The sequence below is a fragment of the Asterias amurensis genome, chromosome 16 (assembly GCF_032118995.1).
Source record: "Asterias amurensis chromosome 16, ASM3211899v1".
Taxonomy (NCBI): Eukaryota; Metazoa; Echinodermata; class Asteroidea; order Forcipulatida; family Asteriidae; genus Asterias; species Asterias amurensis.
The window spans coordinates 14,853,347-14,880,359 of NC_092663.1; the positions used below are offsets into that span (position 1 = coordinate 14,853,347).

Sequence of the window (27,013 nt, forward strand, 5' to 3'; positions counted from 1 at the left end):
TTTTTTTTTTTTTTTTTTAAACACAATTAGGCAATAGTAATTCTTAAAAATGCAAAAACATAAGGACAATGTAAAAATTTCGAGGGTGGTACTTAAATACAAGAGAAAATCCCCCCCCCCCTTTCCCCTCCCCCTTAAGTGTCGGCCATAAGGTAAGTTAACCAAAGCTGAGGATGTTTCGTCAACAGAGGGCCATATCAGACTCCTTTTGATCTGGAATAGATTATCGGAATCTCCCGACCGATCTGACAGAATCTCTTGCCATACCCTGCACACGTACAACTGTTTATTGTCTAACTCTATGAATACAGTTTATATACATTAAAATATAAAAAAAAATACAATACTGTGGAATGTTGATTGTAAAATATGCACTTGATTGTCGGATGTAAGCAGCATAATCAATTAAATGAATGAATTAAATGAATACAGTCCTCTAGAATACAGAATTACAGTTTCAAACAAAAACAATTTTTTTTAACATCTTAAAAAGGTCTTCAACAAATAGTTTAAAGAAGAAAAACCCATCAAGTTTCCTGCCATTTATAATGCTTTGTTTACTAACATTGTATACTATTAAGATCTAACCAGCTAATATCTCTGGTTCCAGGGTTAGACACCTAATTCCGACACCCCAAAGTTCCGACACCTTTTCCTAACCCTAGCCCCCAACCTGACCCTTAATACACCAACCCTAATTCTAACCCTATGGCATTCTAATCACGAAAAGGTTTCGAAACATTATGGGTGTCGGAATTTAGAGGTGTCGGGATAGCGAACAGTGACCGGTTCCAATATAGTTATCATAAAACTCGGGAACGCTTGAAATGCATTCAGAACACTGCTTGTTTAAATTATTTATAACGCACACCAGACCGGTGTCAGATGCAGTTGTGTCCGCCATGCAGTACTGTCCATTCCGGACACTTTTGCATTACACAAACCGTGTCCGGGGCTATGTAAAACCGTCCGGAGGACGTGTACGTGACTGAACATGTATGTGCGCGCGTAAAAGCGAGCGTGGATGCACCATAGATATAGAATAGAATAACTAGATCGGCCGCGCGTACATACGCGGGTTCTGGCATGGGGGCCGCCATTGCCTATCTCCCGTGTACATTTTCTGTGCGTTGCCGTCAGCACGTGACTTGTTGCCGTCAGCACGTGACATTTAGCGCGTCAAAGGCCTATCTCCCGTGTTCATTTTCGCGCGTCGCCTTTCGAACGTGAATTTTTTACCGCGTCCATGGCGAACAATTTTTTTTCTACACAGGCAATGGCGCGTATGTACGCGCGGCCGATCTAGTTATTTAATTCTATATCTATGGGATGCACTGAACCTACGTAGTATAGACCTTTTCGCAAATACCGGGGCGCGCGCGTAAAGCTTGGAATTAGGTGCATTGTGGTCTTGCTGGTATCCAAATTTGATCCATATCTATCCCACAATGCAGCTCATTCAACAGTCTGCGCTTGCGCATTGGTATTTGCGATAAGGTCTATGTAGCATGATTATTCACGTATTTTATTATTACATCGAATACCAAAAGACCGAACATTTCCCATGTCATTCATGACCATGAAAAAAACAGCTTGTAAAAAAAATGGCGATTGTGTTCCGTCGACCAAGGGTGTTTAATTTGATGCAAGAACGGTTTTGCACGGGGGCGGACACAACTGCATATGCAGATGTGTCCGGGCGGACATGATTGCATATGCAAAACCGTCCGGCAGACATTGTTGCATATGCAATACTGTCATCCGGATAGTATTGCATATTGGACATAATTGCATGCGACACTTCTAAACTAATTTTGTTGACGTTCGAATCAAATCGACTTGTTTAATTTGTAATCACAGACGTTTAAACCAATGTCTGTATGCGATAGAGTGGCTGTTGCCAGCTTCGCGATTAATATTCACATGTTTGCCGAGCTCCCCTTTTGATTAGATGATCATCTAAACAAACAAACAAACAAACGAACAAGCAAACAAACAAACAATGTATGAAAAGTCAAATACTTATCCCTGGTCCTGGACAGTTGACAAGTCCGTCCCTGATAACCTGGCTCCGTCTTCAATAGTCTCCGGTAATGGTTTATTGTGCGTCTCTGGTAGAGTCAAAACGAGAAGGCCGGCTACCAGCGAGGCGATACCAAAGACAATTAGGGGGATAGATCCGTGTATGAAGTTCTGAGAGGGGGAAACACTCTTTAAGTTATTCATTTGAAAGCTAATTAAAACTGTTTATTAATGTGTGTTTTGAATACAACATTCCGTTTTAGGGCCATGTCACATGAGGCAATTTACGGGCATCCAGTTCCAGGCAATCTCCATGAAGAAAAGGCATTCACATTTGATTGTTCACCTATTTCTCTTGTGGATCGTAAGACAATGTTTGAAAATTTACCCGTTTGCTACCAAAGTGGTCATGTAGTATGCACTGCAGTTGGTTGACTCCAAGTTGCCTGCAAAAGATGCCTCGTGTGACATGGTCCATAGGCTTTAACTTGAATAGGCCTACCACCAATTAGGACCTACCAACGCAGCAGTTTTTATCAAAATCAGAAGACATGGAGGTGCGGGCGTTGGTCTACATGGAATGACCCACATACTTCCCTGGACTAGTCATGTTAAAGATACTTTATTGAACGAAGGTTTAAAATAAAATAAACTAAAACAAATATACTATATGACTTACAAGGTAAACGACGAACGGGGCGACAATGCCACCAATGCGGCCGAACACAGAAGCACTCCCAGCTCCAATATTCCTTTTCAAAACAAAGAAACATCAAGTCAGAAACATCATAACTCAAACATATAAATGGAAGAACTACAAGCCGATAATTGCACAGGCTTAAAGGTGGGAAAGATCTGTTTTGTCTACGTAATGTTTTCTTGCCAAATTATTATCAAGAAAGGTACAATAAAAGTCACCAGAATCTTGCTGAAAAAAAACCATGAGAGAAAAAACAGTCACTGTGCAGTACTCGATGCGATTTTTTGGAGGAGGTCTCGATCTGTGTTATGAATAACACGGGACCCAGGTAATTTCGTAACAATAGCATTCACACGACGTGGATTTGCGATTTCATAACATCGATGTTTATGAAATCGCACGGGACCCTCGTTTGCAGGGCTCGTGTAAATGGGCCTAAACACACCCTTGTGGACCGAAGTGACACAAACTCTCAGGCCGGGGCATTCGCACACGGATACCACCCCCAGAAATCTAAGATAACGATTCATGCATGATTTTTTTTTTACTTTACAAGGTAATCATTTTAAAATAGTTTATACTATCAACACTGGCTCTGCAGTGCTTCTCAACGAGTAAGTTTTTATTGTCACACATTTCTATACAATACCTACCAATCTATGACTAGACTTGTCGACAAGTCGTTTAAGGTTTCTCGAGGGCAGAAAGTCAGTAGTGGAGGTGGCGTAATAGTTTAGGGTTCCGCAAAAGAATACTGCTCATTGCGAGATCACTTGTCCACAAGTCTATACCTATGGTCCAACTAAAGAGGTTTACTAAAATAAAATAAAAAAAACTTACCTCAAAAGTGTGGGAAAAACTTCTGCAGTGACGAGATACGTGACGTCAAATGCTGCAGTGATGAAGAATTTACCAATCACAGCAACACACACAGTCAGAACCGTTAGGTCCTCTCCACTGCCTGGAATAGAGTAGAGCAAGAATTAGACTGGTGCCCTGAAATACAGGCACTGGTCTTACGAGCCCAATGATATCATTGGACACAATAATTTCATTTTTGGGTGAGTTGGACACAATAATTTCATTTTTGGGTGAGTTTGTTTAGCTTCCCTGGGTCGACCCGGTCTGCCCCGGTACGTTCGAATAGCTTTGACGGGGCTCACCCGGGTCAGCCCCCAGTGCCCTGCTTGTGGAGTGGGTCACTTGGGGTGACCTGAGGTGCATGCCGTCCCCACGAGAGGGCGAGTGTGATCGTTCGATTAGCTCTTGTCAGGGGCTCACCCGAGTGAGCACCGCGGGGTACACCCAGGGAAGCTAAACGAACGCACCTTTTGTTTTTCATCGTGACGTGTTCAGGTGCCAAATTACGGCGTATTACTTTAATTAAATCTCATAAACAATGTTCATCGAGTCGTAATGTTTGTTCTGTATTATTATTATTTGTAGTTTGGGTCTGGAAGCAGTTTGAAACTGCTTGGAAACCTGTTGATAATAAAACATTTGTGAGAAACGACCCCCTCTGAGTAGCGTCTATTTTTTGAGAATGAGGTAACTTCTCACAAAAATATTTGAATCTAAAAAAGACTTCAGGCCTGAAACCTTTCCAGGGATCTGAAAGCACACACAATATTGTGTAAACAAGGGTATTGTCTTCTTTAATTTTTTTTCATTGACCAGCTTGAGTACACATTTTCACAGGTTTGCTATTTTATGCATTTTATGTTGAGATCGTCAAGTGACAAGATTGGTTTTTAAAGGCAGTGGACACTATTGGTAATTACTCAAAATAATTATTTGCATGATGGTATAAAACATTGTGAGAAACGGCTCCCTCTGAAGTGCCATAGTTTTCGAGAAAGAAGTAATTTTCTACGAATTTGATTTCAAGACCTCAGATTTAAAACTTGATTTCTCGAAATCAACCATCTAAATGTACACAACTTCGTGTGACAAGGGTTATTTTTCTTTCATTATTATCTCGCAACTTCGAAGACCGATTGAGCTCAAATTTTCACAGGTTTGTTATTTTATGCATATGTTGAGATACACCAACTGTGAAGGCTAGTCTTTGACAAGTACCAATAGTGTCCACTGCCTTAAACAATAAAAAAAACGCGTCCATACAGTGCCTTTTAGTATATTTCAAAAAAAATAAAATAACTAACTTGTCTTCTTAGGGATGAAGGCGGTGATGAGACACGCCACGCCACAAAGCTCATAGAACACAGCCAGGGGTTTGCGTCTCCCAAATCTACACCAAGAACAAGAAAAAAGAGTAAAGCCCAGTTCATACTTCCTGCGAATAAGGTGCGTTTTCCATTGTCTCATCATCGTTTACGTCTTATATGGTGGCGAGATGAGGTTATTATTCATAAACCCATATCTTATTCCAAAATCACGGTGTCCCTTCATGGCCACCATTAGGTCTTAAATTTGAAACTTTGCATGAAGACACAATCGAGGTATAAGGCCCTTATATATCATGGGTGAAGGGTTCAGAAGTTCGTTCCTGTGTTGTTCACCTTTATGCAGTTAATAACAAATAAAAAATAATATGTGAACATGGGGCCAGACTAATTTCTTCATCGATCTCGTTGGTTGCAATGGGAGACTTTTGGTACGCTTGGTGGCAGCAGACTTACCAGGTAAAATCCATTGTTCTCGGTAAAGTGCGCCTGCTCAGAACTACGTAAACAATGGAAATTTACCTGGTAAGTCTGCTGCCACCTAGCGTTCCAAAGTCTAGCGTTTAAAAGTAAGGAGACATTAATGTGGAGAGGTCTGGAGTCTTACCTTCCAATGACAACATAATCAAAGATGAAACACGGCACTTCGGTCAACGCCAACAGGAAGAAGTTGAAATATTTATCTCCCGCCAAATTTGTGATGTTGATGATGAAACCGTAGTACACGAAATTACTGGTGAACCTAGAAAGAAGACAAGTGTGTTCAGTTTGAGACAATTTTTAGTTCACGGAATCGCTCGTGTTTCGTAAAATTCCCTAAAATAAAACGAACTGCTCTGTAAAATTTAAAGAGCTGCATTGAATAAATTACTGCACTCGAAAATATAAATAACTGCATTTGAAAATATAAATAACTGCACCAGAAAATATAAATAACTGCGCACGAAAATAAAATAAAGATGGCACTTTTAACGGGCTTCCGAACTTTACAGAGCCAACACTCCCACAGCAGAGATTTACACATGGTGGTACCAGCAAGGTACTATTTATTTGTTTGTTTATAGTTTCCGCTACGTCGATGACGCCACTCCGGGGGGCAATGCTATCGACGGCATGATCGCGCACCACCAGGAATGAGGTTGCGTGTAAAAGGTATTGTGTACGCATTACCCGTTGATCTATAAATTAGAGATCAATGGTATTACTGCGATATATAACACTTTATCAAAAGCACCAATGCGCAGTAAAACACGGTCAACTCACAAACTGGTGCACTCATAAGTTTACCTTGGGTGAAAAATGGATCAATATTTACATAATCATATAAAGTGTGCCTCTGTCATACTTTTGATCTCATTTTTGTTTCCATTTGTTTGTCCTGTATTTGGCCTCTATAATGGGTCCAAGGACACACACCAATACTAGTCTGAAAATTTGACGTCACACTTCGAGGCTTGTGAACAACGCAGCCAGGGCTCAATTTCATGGCTGCTTAAGCACAACAATTTCCTTAGTATGAAATTTGATCCGTGATAAAAACAGGATTACCAAACTAATTTCCATTTGTTACATATTGCTTGTCAGTGGCATTCAGCTCTCGATTGTTTATCTTGAAAATCACGTGGAAATTTGGTTGGTAGTCCTGCTTATATCATTGCAACAACTTCATGCTAAGCAAATTGTTGTGCTTAGAAGCTCAATCAAATTGGGCCCTGATCTGACCGTATGTTGGCAGATGAACCTTTGACCTTGCATTAATTTCACGCGGACTTTATGCACACGTTGCATGCAGGCGATCGAAAGTGCAAGCTGACTAAAACTACGTCACCTTGGACCAATCATAACACAGATATGCATGGGCCGATTTCACAAACAGCTAAGATTGATCGTAAAGACACTGTGTATGTACACTACTGGTAATTTTCAAAGACTAGTCTTCACAGTTGGTGAAAATTTGGGCTCAATCGGTCGTCGAAGTTGCGAGATATTAATAAATATGTGCTTGGCCGGTTTTAAACACTCTTTTCAATACCGGTTGCAATCTGGGTGCCATAATTACCCGAGCCGGATACAATACCATACTGACCGGAGGACGAGTCTTAGAGCCTTCAACAAATCCAAAACAGTGTAACGCTTAGTTTTAGGGTCAGAGCACGTTATCGTGTGAAATCACTGGGCCTGTAAGACCAGTACCCGTCTTTATCAAGGGTACCAGACTAAACACTTACCAGCAATAGAACATCACTAGTGACCGGAAGACGAGTCTACGCGTCTTAAACAAATCCAAAACAGTGAAACGCTTCGTTTTAGGGTCAGCATCACATTGGTTTTCACCCTTACTACCGGGCTCCTCTCCCGTTGAGGGCGCTTTAATGTCCTCCTTTTTAGCGACTCCTTCGTCTTGGACTCGGAGGAACTTCCCTCCGGGTGGAGAGACATTCTTAGATTTGGCGATGACCTGAACGATTGCCTCGGCCTCATCCACGCTGCCCTTCTGGACTAGCCAACGGACGGACTCGTACGAGTACCTGAACAACATGAAGTGAAGTACATTGTAAAATTTGAAAGTAGCCATGCTAAGAGAGAGGTCATATCAATGGGAGACTTTTGAGACGCTAGGTGGCAGCAGATTTACTAGCTAGATCCTTGGTAATGTGCGCATGCTCAGAACTACATGGACAATGAAAATTTGCAAGGTAAGTCTGCTGCCACCTAGCGTTTCAAAGTATCCCATTTAAAGGGAATTTCAAAGTGCAACTAGAAGGCAGCTACATATCGGGTATGTGTTGCCCACTAGGGATGCACCACACTACAACTAACTCACTTAAAAACCAAAGCTTAATGCTATAATCAAAAATACTCAAATCAAATTGTTAGTCTCTCAGCCTCTTGAAAACCAATCCAACATACTTTCGGACAAATAAACTTAAGATTTCTTTTTTCAATTTTTGGCAGGTCAGCCGTTTGGAATTTTTGCTAAATACTTCAAGAAAGAAAAAAACACCACTCGAAAATTAAAAATTTACTCTTTCCCAAACAGATTTGCTGTAAATTTTCGTGAAGCACTTACAAGTATAGGACCAATTGTGGTTATGTAATGCGATACCTTTCGTAATGGTCTGACGTTTCGACCCCTGCAGAGTCTTTCTCGAAGGCTTAAAGGCAGTGGACACTATTGGTAATTACTCAAAATAATTATTAGCATAAAACCTTTCTGGGTGACGAGTCATGGGGAGAGGTTGATGGTATAAAACATTGTGAGAAACGGCACCCTGTGAAGTGCCATAGTTTTCGAGAAAGAAGTAATTTTCCGCGAATTTGATTTCGAGACCTCAAGTTTAGAATTTGAGGTCTCGAAATCAACCATCTGAACGCACACAACTTCATGAGACAAGGGTGTTTTTTCTTTAATTATTATCTCGCAAGTTCGATGACCGATTGAGCTCAAATTTTCACAGGTTTGGTAGTTTATGTGTATGTTGAGATACACCAACTGTGAAGGCTAGTCTTTGACAATTACCAATAGTGTCCACTGCCTTTAAAGTCACCTGGAAGTGGTATTTTTTCAAAATAAAGCTTTTGTCACTAATATATGTGTTTTGATGAGTGGAATGTGAATAAACAGTTAACTAAGGTTTTAAAAAAATCAGTTCTTATGTTATTTACAAATTTAAGAGTGGACCCCAACCCGAGAGGGCGCTGTTCGTGACGTCAATCGAGGCAGACTTTGCCTGTAATGCGTAGAGTAAACACAATTGCAAAGTACATGTACGGACCAAGTCGTGAGTTTGTACGTTTAAGAAAAGAAATTGTTTTTTTCCGGCAATGCCGACCAGGTGTATTGCTGCTGAATGCATAAAAACACTTTTTGAAATGTACCAACTCACGACTTGGACGTACATGTACTCTGCACGCGTGTTTACTATACGCATTGCAGGCAAAGTCTGCCTCGATTGACGTCACAAAAGGGGTAGGCGGAGTCAGCCCCCCAAACAACTTTATATGTTTTTTAAACATATAAATCGTGACAAACAATTACTAAAAAAAATGTTTTATTGTTCGTAAGCATACTCTTATGTTTGAAAGAAAAGAAAAATCTATTTCCAGGTGACTTTAAATGTAATAAAAATTTACATTATAAAGCTATAAAAACTAATTCAGTCACTTCCGAAGCAAAATATAGGACCATCTTTAAAACCTAAAATCAGTCAAAAGTTCTCAAAAAGTCCTTAGAAGTTTGAAACACTCCTCCACTGTACAATGGAGAAGTTCGGTGCTTACCACACAAGAGGGAATAGTAAGACACATGGCAGGGTAGCTACAAGTTGAAAATGGCGCCACTCCGGAAGGAGGTAGGCCAGCGGGCCGACGAGGAGCAGACCCAGGCACCAGGGCATAGCACTGAAGGTGTGTCCCATCAACCGCAGGTTTGGTGTGTACATCTCTATTATCCGTATGTAGCGTACAATCAGAATGCCCTGGTGATAGAAAACATTCAGGTCAGCTGAGCCCAATTTCATAGAGCTGCTAAGCACACAATATTGCTTAGCATGAAATTTCTTCTTTGATAAAAACAGGACTGCCAACCAAATTTCAACGTGATTTTCAGGAAGCAAACAATAGCTGAACACCAGTAAAAAGCAATATGCAACAAATGGAAATTTCGTTGGAAATCCTGTTTTATCAAGAAAGAAATTGTATGCTAAGCAAATTAATTTTTGTGCTTAGCAGCTCTTTGAAATTGGGCACTGGTGTTCACCTCTCTATTTCAAATTATTTTTTATGTGAGCAAGTTTATCAAAGACCAGGGGTAGATTTCACAAAAAGTAAAAGACACTGGACACTATTGGCAATTGTCAAAAACCAGTCTTCTCACTTAGTGTATCTCAACATATGCACAAACAAACAAACCTATGAGAAGTTGAACTCAATTGGTCGTCGAAGATGCGAGAGAATAATGGAAGAAAAACACCCTTGTCGCACAAGTTGTGTACCTCCAGATGCTTGATTTCGAGATCTCAGCTGAGGTCTCGGAATCATTTCAAATATTTTACTTCAGAGGGAGAGGTTTCTCAAAATGATTATACTATCAATAGCTCTCCGTTGCTCGTTGCAAAGTAAGTTTTAAATGCTAACATATATTTTGAGTAGTCACCAATAGTGTCCAGTGCCTTTAAGACTATATTATCTCGAGTTAGGACGAGTTACTCGTCCTATTAAGCTTAGCACTAAAGTTAGGACTACCTTTTCGAAATCGTCCCCGAATTTTAAAAAGCTGTTCAAGCACAGAAAGTGTTTTAAGTCCGTACGTAGCGTACAATCAGAACTCCCTGGGAAACAAAAACATTCAGGGCCCAATTTCATAAAGCCTGTAAGTAAGCACAAAAGGTTGCTTAGCATAGGAAACTCTTTTCTAGCAAAATTCTTTCTCGAGGGTTAAAATATAATAAAAACGTAACAAAAACATGATATAAAGCAGATAACTATTTCATGTGCGAATCGCTTACGGGCATGAAACAGCCGAGGAGAAATCCGAACAGGAACATCAGATGGTAGTTCCAGGTGAAGCTCATGGCGCTACCGAAAGCCACAATCCCGACCAGTGAGATGAGAAGTGCCGGACGCCTCCCGAAGGTGTCCGAGATCTGCCCGGTGATGTACGAACCCACGAGTATGCCGAGGGGGATGCTGGACTGTAGGGTGCCGCCCAGGATCGTCTTGTCGCACACCAAATCAAACTGTACGAAAGAGTGAAAGAAATATTGTATTCAATTACATTCAAATCATTTCGAACATTAATTTCCATAATTCAAAATTTACAGGACATATACAATTAAATATAAAGATGGTTTGTTATACAAAAGATTTAAAAAGAACTATTATTATAATAAATATATGAGGCTTAACTACTCCATGGACACTATTGTTAATTTTCAAAGACCAGTCTTAGTGTTTCTCACATACGCATAAAATAACAAACCTGTGAAAATTTGAGCTAAATTGGTCATCGAAGTTGCGAGATAATAATGAAAGAAAAAAACACCCTTGGCACACAAAGTTGTGTGCTTTCAGATGCTTGATTTCGAGACCTCAAATTCTAAATCTGAGGTCTCCTCGAAATCAAATTCGTGGAAAATTACTTTTTTTCTCGAAAACTACTTTACTTCAGATAGAGCTGTTTCTCACAATGTTTTATACTATCCACCTCTCCCCATTACTCGTTACTAATTGAGGTTTTTATGATAATACTTCTTTTGAGTAATAACCAATAGTGTCCACTGCCTTTAATGGAATAGAGGAAAATAGGGAGGGATATTCAAAGAACAAGGTCTTCGTAGACATTCCTGATACACCAACAATTAGTGGACTACTGAACAGAACTTAAAAGTAACAACACAGCGAACAGGGACGAGGGAGAACAAGCAAATCAAACGCTATAATTGTACCAACCGAACTAGAAAGGTACAAGAAGGTAAAACATAACTAGACACCATTGAAGTCAAGACGGTAATTGTTACGCGCGGTGCAGTTGGAGCGCGGTGCAGCGGGGACGCTACACATAATCGCACTGTGACTGTTGCACGAACAGCAGCGCCAAACGATTTGTCATCAAGTCTACACATAAAGGTGAAGGATGAAAAGCGAAGAAGCATACTTAAAGCCATTATACACTTTCGGAACAGAAACAAAAATTAAAGTTCACAGATTTACAAATAACTTACAGGGTTAACAGAAGGTAATGGTAAAAGACTTCTCTTGAAATATTATTCTATGACATGCTTTACTTTTTGAAAAAACATTAAAACAATTATCATTTCTCGTTAGCGAGAATTACTGATTTATAGTACTGATTTATATTAACACATGTCATGACACAGCGAAACGTGCGGAAACACGGGTGGGTTTTCCCGTTATATTCTCCCGACTCCGATGACCGATTGAGCCTAATTTTTCACAGGTTTGTTATTTTATATTATAAGTTGTGATACACAAAGTGTGGGCCTTGGACAATACTGTTTACCGAAAGTGTCCACTGGCTTTAAGATAATTATGCCAACATTTTTTTGAAAAGCCTGTAACCGCCCCTTTACAGCCGCTGCGAGAATAAAACTAAATAAATATTTGCATTTATATTGCAAATATTACCAGCTACCTCTTCCGCTTCGATGAATTCCCCCCATTGACCAGTTTGTTGACAGACAACCACATAAACATTGACTGAGTCGTACCAGGGCACTGCATACCCTTTGTTATTGTCAAAAGACCAGTATTCTCATTAGGTAATGGTGTATCCCACCATAATGCATAACAAATAAATCTGTGAAAACTTGATATGACTCCATATGATTCCATATTGGCCATCAAAAGTACACATGAACAATGAAAGAAAGTATACCCATGTTGCAGAATTAATATGATTGTTTGTAACAACATCCTTGTATGTAGTTTAAAGGCAGTGGACACTATTGGTAATTCTCAAAAGAATTATTATCATCAAACCTTTCTTGATTACGAGTAATGGGGAGAGGTTGATAGTATAAAACATCGTGGGAAACAGCTCCTTCTGAAGTGACGTAGTTTTCGAGAAAGAAGTAATTTTCCACGAATTTGATTTTGAGACCTCAGATTTAGAATTTGAGGTCTCGAAATCAAGCATCTGAAAGCACACAACTTTGTGTGACCAGGGTGTTTTTTTTTCTTCTTTCATTAATATCTCGCAGCTTCGACAACCGATTGAGCTCAAATTTTCACAGGTTTGTTGTTTCATGCATATGTTGAGATACACCAAGAGAGAAGACTGGTCTTTGACAATTACCAATAGTGTCTTTAAAGGAACGCAACAGAATTGGTAAGGAACGAAAATAGTGAACATCACAGATTTACATAAAACTTACACAGTCTGATGATGATGATAGTAGAAAACATCCTTTGAAATATTTCTGTCTTAAATATCATATTTGATGAGAAATATATAATCTAACTTCGCGTTTTGAGTTTATTGCTCAGTGAGCGTTTTATTCCCTTTTTTTGTTTTGGCATCGATGCAATGCAAAATTGTAATCGGGTTTTCACTACTCTCTCGTGTGACCCAGTTGGCCGATCGATATCAAACTTCTTCAGGTATGCTAGTTTATGTATATGGTGGATTAAAGTGCTTACATTGACAGCAACTGTTTTGTCAGCAAAAAAAAAACAATACTGTAATGTTCCTTTAAGAGAAAGAGATAAGTTTTCATTTTTCATTTGAGGCAGTGAATGACGTCAGACACTAAGCTTAGACTTCTAAAAACACACAATTCTATCCAACAAAGGTGTTTTTAGTCTTTCATTATTATTCTTGCAACTTCCGATGACTTGAGCCCAAACTTCCACTGGTTTGTTATTCTATGCATAATATGTTGGGTTACACCAAGTATCTTTGACAATACCAAAGTATGGCATGCCTTTGAACCGCAATGTTTAGAATTCTCCAGACTAATTGCGACCAGTTGAGACTAGCAATAGTCAGGTGTTTACCAGTAATATTTGTACACTCAAACACAACATCATTACTAATCGTTTAATGATGACCAAAAGATAACAACTTTACAAATTCAGGCAGGAAGTACAAACTATTGTTCCCCTTGAGTTGGTTAAAAACAGAGACAAATTATTTGTTCCTGACTGGAGAGAAAACAACTGCGGGATTTGTATGGGTGGTTTAATTGAGACAGAAAACATCGTTAATCACGATGTGTGTTTGGTTAGTGTATTGATTGTTAAAAAACATAGACAAATTACTTGTTTCTGGCTGCAGTTATAACAACTGTAGATTTTTCTATGGGTTTAATTGAGCCAGCAAAAAACAAACATCGTTAATCACTTGTTTTGGTTTGTATTGACGTGTTTGTTACAGTTTCAAATAAACTTGAACTTTTCAGCACCTGGATGATTGATGCTTTATTATTATTCTCAATGCCATTGTCAAGATTATGCTATTGTTATCGATTGTTTATCGACGGAAATGCTTTTATGCTATCCAAAACAATTTTACTAATCAGTAAACTCTCATGTGTATGTGATTAAAGGGATGGTACACGTTTGGTTATTGTCAAAGACCAGTCTTCTCACTGTGTGTATCACAACGTAAACATAAATTAACAAGCCTGTGAAAATTTGAGCTAAATTGGTCATCGAGGTTGCGAGAAAATGATGAAAGAAAAAACACACTTGTTGGACGAATTTGTTTGCTTTCAGGTAGGAATAAAAGACTTCTGGCTATAGAAGTATTTGATTATTTTAGTGAGAAATTACCTCTTTCTCAAAATCTACGCTACTGCAGAGGGAGTCGTTTCCCACAATGTTTTATACTATCAACAGCTCTCAAATGCTAGTTACCAAGTCAGTTTTTTAGTTAATAATTGTTTTGAGTAATTAACAAACGTGCACCTTCCCTTTAAGTTTATTGAAAGATTGCCCTTAGCTAGGCTGCCGAACTTAATAATTTGAGAATTCAAAACAATTAAATTTAAAAAAGGCAAATGCAACTTTTGCATAAAATACAAAACCTGTGAAAATTTGTGATCAATTGGTCGTCGAATTTGCGAGATAATAATGAAAGAAACAAATACCTTGTCACATGAAGTTGTGTGCTTTCAGATGCTTAATTTCGAGACCTCAAATTCTAAATCTGAGGTCTCGAAATCAAATTTGCGGAAAAATACGTCTTGCTCGAAAAATACGTCACTTCAGAGGGAGCCGTTTCTCACAATGTGTTATACTATCAACCTCTCCCCATTGCTCGTTACCAAGCAAGGTTTTTTGCTAATAATTATTTTGAGAAATAGTGTCCACTGCCTTTAAGTCAAGCGGACAATGCATGCAATGTGCGCTGGGCTGATCGTCTTAATCCCAAAGCCACTGGATGGTTGGGCTGGTTACTTATCGTAGCAACTTCAGTGCAACTTTACGTCATATTATAGGTCATCATACCTTCGCTTAGGTATGGCCGGTGTCGCATGCAATTATGTCCTCTATGCAATACTATCCGGAGGACAGTAATGCATACGCAAGAGTGTCCGCCGGACGGTTTTGCATTATGCAATCGTGTCCGCCCGGACGCTGCTGCATAATGCAATTGTGTCCGCCCGGACACATTTGCATATGCAGTTGTGTCCGGCCCCGTGCAAAACCGTTTTTGCAGTAAATAAAACGCCCTTGGTCGACGGAGCACGTTCGCCGTATTTAACAAGCTATAAGTGCATGTCATGAATGACATGGGAAATGTTTGTATTCTCTACAATCATAAAATACGTTAACATTCAAGCTGCTTATACGTATGTAGGTTCAGTGCATGCACGCTTGCTTATCGCGCGCACATATGTACAGTCACGTACATGTCTGCCGGACGGTCTTGCATAGCCCCGGACAAGATTGCATATGCAAAAGTGTCCGGAGCGAGAAGTAACCGTCTTTTACAGCTCAGCATTCAATCAAAGCGTCATGCTAACTCATTTGTCCCTTCAGGTGACCGTTGATTCTGTCATGCAATAAAACACAGATCGTCATGGGTTTTATTTATTTATGTTTATTATCTGTTAGTTTTTCTGTAACATTTTTGTAAAATCAATCTGTTAAAATTCTGTATATCAATCTTTTAAAATTCTGTATAAAATATATATATATTATAGGCTTTGTGGCTTGTAGTGTTTTTTTTCTGTTTTACGGTAGATAATAATTGTCAGTAAATTTTATAAATTTGCTGTGTACTAGAGATTGAGAGTTTGTGAACAAACTCAAGGTGTTCGGTTTCCGGGAGTAAAAGCCTGGATTAAAAAACAAGCATTACACCTTGATTTTTGTTCTCAAGATTTGTAATAAATGATTCAAATTGCAAAAACTGTCAAACAACATGATTACGTCATCTTGTAAAAGTGTATGTTTGGTGACGTCATCGGTAATATTTGTTTTAAACAATTTTTTTCTCTCCTAGTGAATATCTAACTGTGTGCGAAGTTTCAAATTCATACGAGTTTAAGAAAGATGTTTTGTTGGGGGACAAGGGACGTAGAGAAGAAGAAACAGAAGAAGAAGAAGAAGTATCAATACAAAAATATTGAAAAACGAACAAAAAAAGAGCTGTTCCGGGCTGTTGGCCCGAACACCTAAAAAGGCCGAAATGAATTTCTCATCGTGGATAATAAAGTGAATTGAAATTGAATTTGAAATATTGATAGGTACGCCAGTATTTAGTCAAGCGGATATTGCGTGCAATGTGTGATCGTCTATACCATTCATCGTACTAATTAGAGCAAGCGATGAATGATGGGTGGGTGGGTTGGTGTGACAACAAACTTTTATCCTTTTGATCCTTTTTAGCGCATGGAGAATTTGTCTAGTCAATGGTTTGGCCTATAGAAAAAAAAATGCAACAGACTTTTTGTACAAGTGTTCTCACACCCTTTAAAAAAATGTTTTTCATTTAATTTCCCCCCCCCAAAAAAAAAATGAGACAGTGAGACAAACTGAGGTAATAAATCATGCACTCAGTTAAACAACATAAAGTTTGTTGTCGCCACAACCACCCACTAAAATTCAACGAACAATGAAACAATGCACAACAAGTATTCAAAATAGTATCTATACATAGATTTTTTTAATTCATAACATGATAAAGCAGCTTTGGGACGTTTGTGTGTTTTTGCAAGTTACCTCACTCCCCAACCACGTCTCTAAGGATAGCAATAGATTGTGCAAGTCTCGCGCGCACCGGAGCGAGAAAACACGACAACTGAAGAACTTTATTTTTTTATGAATCAAATCTTTGCTTTAATTTTTTTTAATGCCGAATCTGAACAACAAAAATATTCATAAGAGCTTGTTTAAATTAGTTTAGCTTTTTAACCAAGTACACAATTATCGGTTAAAGTCTATGTATAGACAAAAGTAAAACTCTAGGACAAGGATGTTTGTTTGATCTGAAATGTTTTGAAACCCCTTTTGTAAATCTACGCCCGAATGTGAAACTACTCAAAGCTGGTTTATACGCGGACGCACGATGGTCGCAATGGCGTTAGATAAACGCGTGACGCATTTTAAAGAGGAAGCCGACGCCTAAGCGACCAATGAAAAGGCTTTCCACCCGGCGCGGCCAAAACAAGCGTCTGCGTAAGTTTCGTGATCGGAGATGGGCACAAATTCTTAATTTTTACCAAGTAACCTGACCTGAGGTCAAGTTTAAATATCGGTTTTTCATCGTTATTATGTTGACTGTATTTTTACTTTTATGTATGATGTTAATTAGTATTACATTTTTAACAACATATGTCATTTTTATGGTCATAAACTACATTAAACTAAAGTAATGGACGAAACAAAATCTCCCCAACGTAAATCTCCATTAGGTTGGGACCACAATGGTCCCGGAAGTTCAAATCCGCGCGAGACTTGCACAGTCTATGGTATATTTCGACATGTTTATTTTCTAGCATTTGTGGGCCCAGTTCTATAGCATTACTCGACGTAGTTTTCGAGAAAGAATTAATTTTCCACGAATTTGATTTTGAGACCTCAGATTTAGAACTTGAGGTCTCGAAATCAAGCATCTGAAAGCACACAACTTTGTGTGACCAGGGTGTTTTCTTCTTCTTTCATTAATATCTCGCAGCTTCGACAACCGATTGAGCTCAAATTTTCACAGGTTTGTTGTTTCATGCATATGTTGAGATACACCAAGAGAGAAGACTGGTGTCTTTAAAGGAACGCAACAGAATTGGTAAGGAACGAAAATAGTGAACATCACAGATTTACATAAAACTTACACAGTCTGATGATGATGATAGTAGAAAACATCCTTTGAAATATTTCTGTCTTAAATGTCATATTTGATGAGAAATATATAATCTAACTTCGCGTTTTGAGTTTATCGCTCAGTGAGCGTTTTATTCCCTTTTTTGTTTTGGCATCGATGCAATGCAAAATTGTAATCGGGTTTTCACTACTCTCTCGTGTGACCCAGTTGGCCGATCGATCTCAAACTTCTTCAGGTATGCTAGTTTATGTATATGGTGGATTAAAGTGCTTACATTGACAGCAACTGTTTTGTCAGCAAAAAAACAAACAATACTGTAATGTTCCTTTAAGAGAAAGAGATAAGTTTTCATTTTTCATTTGAGGCAGTGAATGGATAGCAATGGTGTATTTCGACATGTTTATTTTCTAGCATTTGTGGGCCCAGTTCTATAGCATTACTCGCGAGAGGCCTTCGTTGTTTTGTTTTGTTTGTTTAGGGGTTTTGGGGGGGGGGAGGGGCTTGGGATTGTTTTTTGGCGTTGAATATGAGAAAAGGTATGATCGGCGCATTAGGGATAGCGTTTTGGACGACCTTCCTCTTATATAATAGTATTTTCATCAACAGCAAATATATGGACTAGTAATTTGAAGATCAGTTTTATAGAAATGGCCAGGCTTGAGAATTTTCCGGTTTTTAACTGGAAGTAGAGGGTTTTCCCTTTGAAATTTGTGGTCTTCAAGTCCAGTGTTTTTTTTTTTTTTTTTTTTTTTTTTATTTGTAAGAGCAATGGAAATAGCTAGCAACCAGATTGCCGATATCGAGAATGACGGATTTTTTAGTTTAAACACCTGTCATGACACAGCGAAACGTGCGGAAACAAGGGTGGGTTTTCCCGTTATTTTCTCCCGACTCCGATGACCAATTGAGCCTAAATTTTCACAGATTTGTTATGTTATATATAAGTTCTGATACACGAAGTGTGGGCCTTTGGACAATACTGTTCACCGAAAGTGTCCAATGGCTTTAAGGGAAGCTTTCTCCTATCATAATCTTTAAACTGTCTAAGTTTAAATGTAAATCTGTGGACATTATGTTTTGTGCCGTACAAAAAAAAGGTCCACAGAAAAAGTGATACTTAGAACAATGTATAACCTACCCTTCAACTCATATAAGTATTCCACACGTCCTTGCGTTTTAAAGTACATCAATATTATTTTCTACGTTATATTATTTTATCTATATCACAAAATTTATTTATGTTATCGATTTGTAGGACTGCACATGTTGTTTACCCCCGTTCGACCTCTCGAAATGTATTGTTCAAACCACTTGTTGTGTTGACACATCACGGTGGTACAAGGGTACGACTTAGCTTGGACTTTGCACACAAAAAGTAGTGGGGGAAATAATGCTTTGGCACTGTGTAGTATTGGCGGGATGCCTTATAGAGTCAATCCGTTTATAGGAATTACATGGACCCAATTTAATAAAGCTTGTAAACGCATAACAACGTACTAAGCACCGACAAATGTTGCTTAGCAGAAACTGGGTACCAGCCAAAATGACTTAAAGTTTTCATTGTTGCAACTGGTACCCACTCACTTTTTGCTTTTGGCAAAGAAGTTTACGGAGCAGTTTTTATACAGTTGTTGATTATTTCCTCCACATATTATTTTCTTCTTTCTTTACTTCTTTTTAATTTGATGATCGAGAAAACGTGTCAACAACTACAGTGATGTTGTTTTATTTATTTATGTTATTTGTTTTTTGATCTGCAGAACATTATACAGTAAGTGTATAGGAAGAACTTAAAAGGCAGTGAACACTATTGGTAATTACTCAAAATAATTATTAGCATAAAACCTTACTTGGCAACGAGTAATGGGGGAGGTTGATAGTATAAAACACTGTGAGAAACGGCTCTCTCTGAAGTGAAGTAGTTTTCGAAAAAGAAGTGTTTTTCCACGAATTTGATTTCGAGACCTCAGATTTAGAATTTGAGGTCTCGAAATCAAGCATCTGAAAGCACACAACTACGTGTGACAAGGGTGGATTTTTCATAGTTATCTCGCAAGTTGCGCATCTTCGACGACCAATTGAGCTCAAATTTATGCAAATGTTGAGATATACCAAGAGAGCAGACTGGTCTTTGACAATTACCAATAGTGTCCAGTACCCTTTAATAGATGTTAACTTTGCATCGGAGATAAAGAATATTCATTTCGGTTTTTACCCATACACCGATGTGTGTTAGTACTGAATACTCAGTACTTACCCGACTTCTGTGAGAGAAAAAAAACAGGCTTATTACTCGGGTGGGATCCGAACCCACGACCTTTGCGATAGACCAGTGTCATACCACCTAGACCACAGAGGTTTCCCGGTGGGTAGAGGCAGTTCGTATCCTTGTTCTAGCAACGGGTACTGCAAACGATTTATGGATGTTAAATTTATAGATTTTCTAAAGAATAAAAGTGATATTCTTATTCGGGCGAAAAACTTCACATTTTACACATTTTACCATGGAGCTGTGTTTTTGAGTTTGGTGAATTTGTACTAAATCGTTTTATATTTTACAAAATCTTGTTCAATTACTTCTTAAATTGATACCTCTACATAATAGGCATCAAAATACCCATAATCTTTTACATAAACATTCTGAAAATATAAAACTGAACAAAACTATCATCAAAGTCAGTAGGTAAGGTCACTCATGCTGAGAGCAAAACGGCAGGGGTGAACAATTTTAAACAAATCGGTACCGGTGGACAAATGATTAAAAAAAGAGTTTATGTTTGTGTCTATAAAGCAGTAACCTAGATTTTTCATAAAAACTATGTCAAGGGCAATACGCCGTGTGTATCTACATGCCAGGTAGATTATGTTCTTTTGATAACTCGTGTTGCTTTATATTCTACATTACAGCCGAATAGATTTTCGGAATTCGGGAGACTTCTTTAAGGTTCTGAAAGAAAATATGAACTGTCCTGCTTTTACCTGGGCGGAAGGTAGAAAATCGGCCAGGACTATTACTTCAGCTTTAGTAGATCGAGGGGAATTCTCGTTGTTAAAAGGCAGTAAACACTATTGGTAATTACTCGAAATAAATACTGCCATAAAACTTTACTTGGTGACGAGTAATGGAGAGCTGTTGATAGTATAAATAAAAGATTGTAAGACTTGATGACAAGTCGTTAGCGAATGCGACTGACATGGTTTTGCCATGTTTACCTAAAAGTTATAGTTGCTGACCATTTATAAGTATCCTGTTGGATACTCATGTATAAGAGTTGCTTGTTGCATGTAGTACAACTTTCCGAAGTTTTTTAGTAAGAGGAAATTTTTAAGTTGTGACTTTAAGTGATTTTTTCTAGGTCCTTGTTGTGTAATAAGACTGACCGCTTTTTACAACAAAGCCCACAACATTTCTAATATCATCACTTCAAACCCTTGGGTGTCAAGTACAAACCAGTCTATAAACTTACTGGAAAGAATATCTCACATAGAACTTCTAGCACCAAGATCAAGAAATGACACCGAAAAGTGTTATGCGACTGACCATGGAATTACCCGTAAGCATACTATAGGTGTGTTTAATGCTGTCTCCTTTGATGAAGCGTTAGCCTTTTTACCTCTGCACCTTTTCTAGTTGGGTTTTGTGTGTATCGCGATAAACATGCCAAACGGTGTAAAACCATAGACTTGTACAAAATGAGCAGTGTTTTACGGTTGCAGTATACCAAAACATGACGGATAGTTATCAAAAACGAATGTCAACTTGTTTATTTATTTATTATGAAAATATACTAGCCTCCACGTGTTTTATAAGTGTGTTTTGTAAAAGTTATCAAATCATTATGTCCACAAACAAAACGTAAAAGCACAACATTGGTTTCGAGAACACAGACAACTGCTCGTAGTTTTTTATTCGATAAGCACACATGGTACATTGTATCAGGAAAAATATACATTTGAATCAACAATAACAAATTTTCTCAAGGGAAACTTTTCAAGGGTGAACTGTCCCCCTATGTTTGATTGATCCAGTCGCGTTCTGTACACCGAACTGATTTCGTTATCTTTGTATCTCAAACGGTTTTTTTTGTTCATCCGCTTGGCTTGGTCGGAAACGCCCTAAGGTATAGAGGATGCATTACAAAAAGTCACGTACATTAAAGCCATTGGACACTTTCAGGTAATGGTGAAAGACTTACCTTGAAATATTATTCCATGAAATGCTTTACTTTTTGTGAAAACATTACAACAATTATCAATTCTCGATATCGAGAATAACGGGTTTGTTTTAAACACATGTCATGACACGACGAAACGTGCGGAGACAAGGGTCCGTGGGTTTTCCCGTTATTTTCTCCCGACTCCGATGACCGATTGAGCCTAAATTTTCACCGGTTTGTTATTTGATATATAAGTTGTGATACACGAAGTGTGGGCCTTTGGACAATACTGTTTACCGATGTTGTGCGATTGCTTTAAAGGCACTGGACACTATCAGTTTTCACTCAAAATAACTGTTAGCATAAAACCTTACTTGGTAACGAGTAATGGGGAGCTGTTGATAGTATACAACACTGTGAGAAACCGCTCCATCTGAAGTAACGTATAGTTTTTGAGAATGAAGTAATTTCTCAGTAAAATATTTGAATTGAATTCGAGACCTCACGCGTAAGGCTCGATTCAAGCATCTGAAAGCACACAACTCGTGTAACAAGGGTGTTTTTTCTTTCATTTTTATCTCGCATTTTCGACAACCAATCGAGTTCAAATTTTCACAGGTTTGTTATTTTGTGCATATGTTGAGATACACTAGGTGGGAAGACTGGTCTTTGACAATTACCAAAGGTGTCTAGTGTCTTTAAAATCAGTAGTATCCTATTTTTTTCCAAGGGCCTCGTTAGGGAACTATTAATACAAATTTGTCCTTGTTTTTTCCCCTTGTCCTGCTGTAGATGGTGAAATGTAAATTTCTCATGGTAGTTTGTTATTTTGAAAGAAGTAGTTAATCCCAAAAAGAAGAAGTGTACTGTACATACGACACAATTTAAATCGTAAAATCATTTTTCGTCTAGGTTCAAATGCTGTCGAAAGAAAAGTTAGTTATGAATGTTTCATTACTATGTTTATTGTTTTATTTATGGGGTAGATATATTTCTGTGTCGGATCGGTGTGCAACGTCATGTGACGGGTAGAACTTTGTATTTATAAATAGTCCTGGGTTTTCTTCGGGATTTTTTTCTTTAGTCTGTAAAGGTCCCAAACGAATAACTTTTGCAGAGATCCGGTCTCGCCTTTAACATTTCCAGAAAGAATATTAGTATTCTATCCATGTATACTATTTTGGGACTGTTGCCGACATCGATAACGGGACAATCTGTCGTGTTTTGTGACTTGTTTTCTTTCTTATTGAAGCCATTTTTAACGTACAATTTTCTCGTTTTAAAATTGGCGTTGCACCAATTTCTTTTATTCAAAACGACTGATATGCTCTTCCTTTCAATTTATGGGTACATAATTTCTGCAATACCTTTCAGAAAAGGCCGGGAAAAAAATAATCCGGAAGCCTTTTTGACAAATTCAATATTCATACCGAAGTCACGTACGAATACCAACGGATTTTTGTGCAGAAAAAAATCAGGATTTAATTTCATTAAAGACAGTGGACACTATTGGTAAATGTCACCGACCAGTCTTCTCACTTGGTGTATCTCAACATATATGCTAAAATAACAAACCTGTGAAAATTTGAGCTAAATCGGTCGTAGAAGTTGCGAGATAATAATGATAGAAAAAACACCCTGTCACAGGAAGTTGTGTGCTTTCTGATGCTTGATTTCGAGACCTCAAGTTCTAAACTTGAGGTCTCGAAATCAAATAAGTGGAAAATTACTTCTTTCTCGAAAAGTACGTCACTTCAGAGGGAGCTGTTTCTCACAATGTTTTATACTATCAACCTCTCCCCATTACTCGTAATCAAGAAAGTTTTTATGATGATAATTAGTTTGAGTAATTACCAGTCCACTGCCTTTAACGCACGCGCTGCGGATAGACTGTAAAATGCGGCAACGCACCTCATATCAAAGGGTTCTTGTGGCTCATTGTTCTCTATTGTTAATGCCCTGGACGTTCGAATTCCTTCCGCAGTCCCTTCTGTACGATTAGAGTGAGCCGTTTTTCACACTGGTTTTACTATCAACAGCTCTCTATTGCTCGTTACCAAGTAAGTTGCATGCTAACAATTATTTTGAGGTATAAGCATTATTACCAATAGTGTCAAGTGCCTTTAGACTCAACGTTTCGCGTGTAAAACAAACTAGAGTTTGTTGGAAAAACAAATTGCATTTAAAGCCATTGGACACTTTCTGAACAGAACACAAATTTAGAGTTCACAGATTTACAAATAATTTACAGGGTTAACAGAAGGTAATGGTAAAAGACTTCCCTTGAAATATTATTCCATGAAATGCTTTACTTTTTGAAAAAAACTTTTAAATAATTATCAGTACTCGATAACGAGAATAACGGATTTATAAGGGTGGGTTTTCCCGTTATTTTCTCCCGACTCCGATGACCGATTGAGCCTAAATTTTCACAGGTTTGTTATTTTATATACAAGTTGTGATACACGAAGTGTGGGCATACTGTATGCCGATGTTGTGCGATTGCTTTAATGAAGATAACAAATAACTCTGTTTACAAACTGTGCATGAGTGGAATTATTTTCAGGTGATGTTAGCAAGATGTGTAAATCTCGTTTGAGTGTGTGTTGGTTTTTTGAAAAGAACCGGTGGTTATTATTGACTCAATGTTTCAATCAGTTGTAATGCTTTCTTCTGAAGACGATCAAAGCATACTGATCGAAACGTTGAGTTGCCAACCATCGGTTCTTTTCAGAACCACCACGACTCAAAACGGATTTACACATGGTGCTACCGCAATCCTCACCATAGTAACGTCTTTGTTGAAGAAAGGAAAAACGACTGCTGTCAACTCCTAGAGTCAATTCTTTCAAATTCCTTTGTACGATCGCAAAAAATCTTCAGGCATAAGAAATGATTAATACGATGCTTGAGGAAACTTCTTTGTAGGTTTACTAAGACTTATTTATTTGATCGATTATGTCATTTTGCTTACAGACAGAGAAAAAATGATATACTGACTTCGGACTCTAATATTTTTCGAGGAGCAAATTCGGAGTTGAAAAAAAAATGATCCGCGTCAAAATTGATACCAACGCGAAACAGAGTTTGGCATTTGTAAAAACTCAATATTTATGGTAATGGAACCAGGGATTCCTGTGCTCATAACTAATGATCATTGTAGCTCGCAAGCCTACAGAAACCTACAGATGTTGTGAAAAGCACTGGGGAGCTTGCACCGTTAATATAAAACTTTGTTAGAATCGACAGCCCTTGAAGGTAATGTAAACTTCCAGGAAGAGACATTTAATACTGTCCATTGCCTTTAAGTTTGTAAGTTTGCTCCCAAACAAGACTAAAAATCATTCTTAGTATGGGATTACAAGAAATGTTTGTATTGAATGTGAAAAGAACTCAGGGGAGCTGAAGGTATGAATTGATATTCCTCTCAAAACAGCCAAGAATGTAGAATGGAGGGAGCCCATGGGCGTATACTTACATCAGTGACAGTACTGGACTCCCCGTGATCCGTCTCGTAGACCCACCCATCATCACAGCCAGTCAGGTTCCCAGTCACAACGCCATTGCGGACCTCGTACTGGTGACACCCATCCCTCTCCTCCGGGCCAACTCGTCCCCACCCCGGTACCGTCTGATTCGGCATAAACCCCGGGGGTGGTCGGCAGTAGTACCCGTTGGGTTGACCCATGGTGAAGGCGATCCCGGTTAACTGGAAGGCCGCGGGGAAGACAGTCAGCGCGTAGATGAGACAGTTCAAATTCTGCACGCGGCCGAGAGGTCCAATGTAGCGCAAAGCTGCGTCCACGTCCATTTTGCTAATACTAAACCAGGCAGATACACATGTAGTCAGTTCTAGAAGAGCGAATGACTAAGTACGTTCCAGCGAGCCGGTTTTAAAGTCTCCGGAGCCTTTAAAGATTATTGTATGATTGACACACAACAGAACGGCAACAACTTATTTCCATGGTGTTCACCGTACCGTGGAGGAATGATGTTGCAGTGTTGTACGTACACCCCGTCAGGCACTGCAGAATTTTTTATACCCAACTGAAGTGTGATTAGACCAGACTGCGCATTCGTGTCGTTCCCATACTGGTCAACCCCCTGAAATCAGTTTCCTCATAAAACAGGTGACAAATAATTGATCCGTTTGTACACAGTGTGTAGTTTATAACAACCTTGTACTAACCACGCGTTTTTAGTGCATGAATGAACTTTGGATATAATAGACGTTTGGCAACCACTCCTATAGGCTCAATTTCATAGAACTGCTTAAGCAGAAATTGGTGCTTACCAGATTTCTGCTTAGCAAAAGTTAACTGTGCACAGTTATTTGGCTGGTAACGTTATTTTTGAAAAAAGGGGTAATTTCTCACTCAAATATTAGTAGACTTCAGGCCTAATGCCTTTTTAGGCATCTTGAAGCACACAAATCAATGCAACAAGGGTGGTTTTTTTTGTGTTTTGGTTTTTTTTTTTTTCATTCTTGCAACTTTAAACGATCAAATTGAGTCCAAATTTCCACAGATTTGTTATGTTATGCGTGCGTTGTAAACATAAAGTTAGAATACTGGTCTTTGACAATAACCAAAGGGTGTCCAGTGCCTTTAATGTAACGCGTGACTGTAGGGAGGAAACGACCAAACTCCCTGAAAACCCAAGACAAAGTTTAAACTTCCACTTATATTCATCCCAAAGACACCAACCTATCGAGTAACGGATTTATAATGGAACCCTGGTGTGTCTTAAAATGGGAGGACCAGTCCCTCGCTGGTGAATGTCAAAGGTACCTCAATTAAAATTGTGAACCCAAGTAGGTCGCCACTGTACCCCTCTCTTTGGACGTGCTTATTATGGTGCTATCAGAAACCAAGGGCAAACCGTTGCAGGAAACCTACGAAGACGGCATCAAGGAACCACGTGGTTGATTTGTATAGGCGCCCTCTATGGACGAAGACCATTCGCTCGGCCCCAGCGGCTAGACTATCCAGGACCGCTGGGATGGGCTAATCGCTTGAACAGATTCTTGTTCAGGAAGTACGTCATGGTATGCAGTGCATAGAAATATGGTGCAGTGTGAGTGTGATGCATGATGGGACTGCACATTATTAAAACGATGAGCGTGCATGATGCGTTTGCCCATCCCAGCGCCTTTGGT

At 38.7% G+C, this 27,013-nt stretch overlaps 1 protein-coding gene across 1 annotated transcript; it reads right to left on the minus strand.

Annotated features, from left to right (window-relative positions):
- Positions 1 to 1,509: 1,509 nt before the first annotated feature.
- On the minus strand, positions 1,510 to 25,864 carry LOC139948739 (organic cation transporter protein-like). The gene is made up of 9 exons (XM_071947036.1): positions 25,334 to 25,864; positions 10,416 to 10,646; positions 9,190 to 9,386; positions 7,137 to 7,436; positions 5,516 to 5,650; positions 4,888 to 4,973; positions 3,563 to 3,683; positions 2,702 to 2,774; positions 1,510 to 2,193 (listed from the first exon to the last, which is right to left on the minus strand). Exons 1-9 carry the CDS (start codon positions 25,664 to 25,666, stop codon positions 2,023 to 2,025), a joined length of 1,647 nt encoding a protein of 548 aa, XP_071803137.1. The 5' UTR covers positions 25,667 to 25,864; the 3' UTR covers positions 1,510 to 2,022.
- Between the last annotated feature and the right edge of the window lie 1,149 nt (positions 25,865 to 27,013).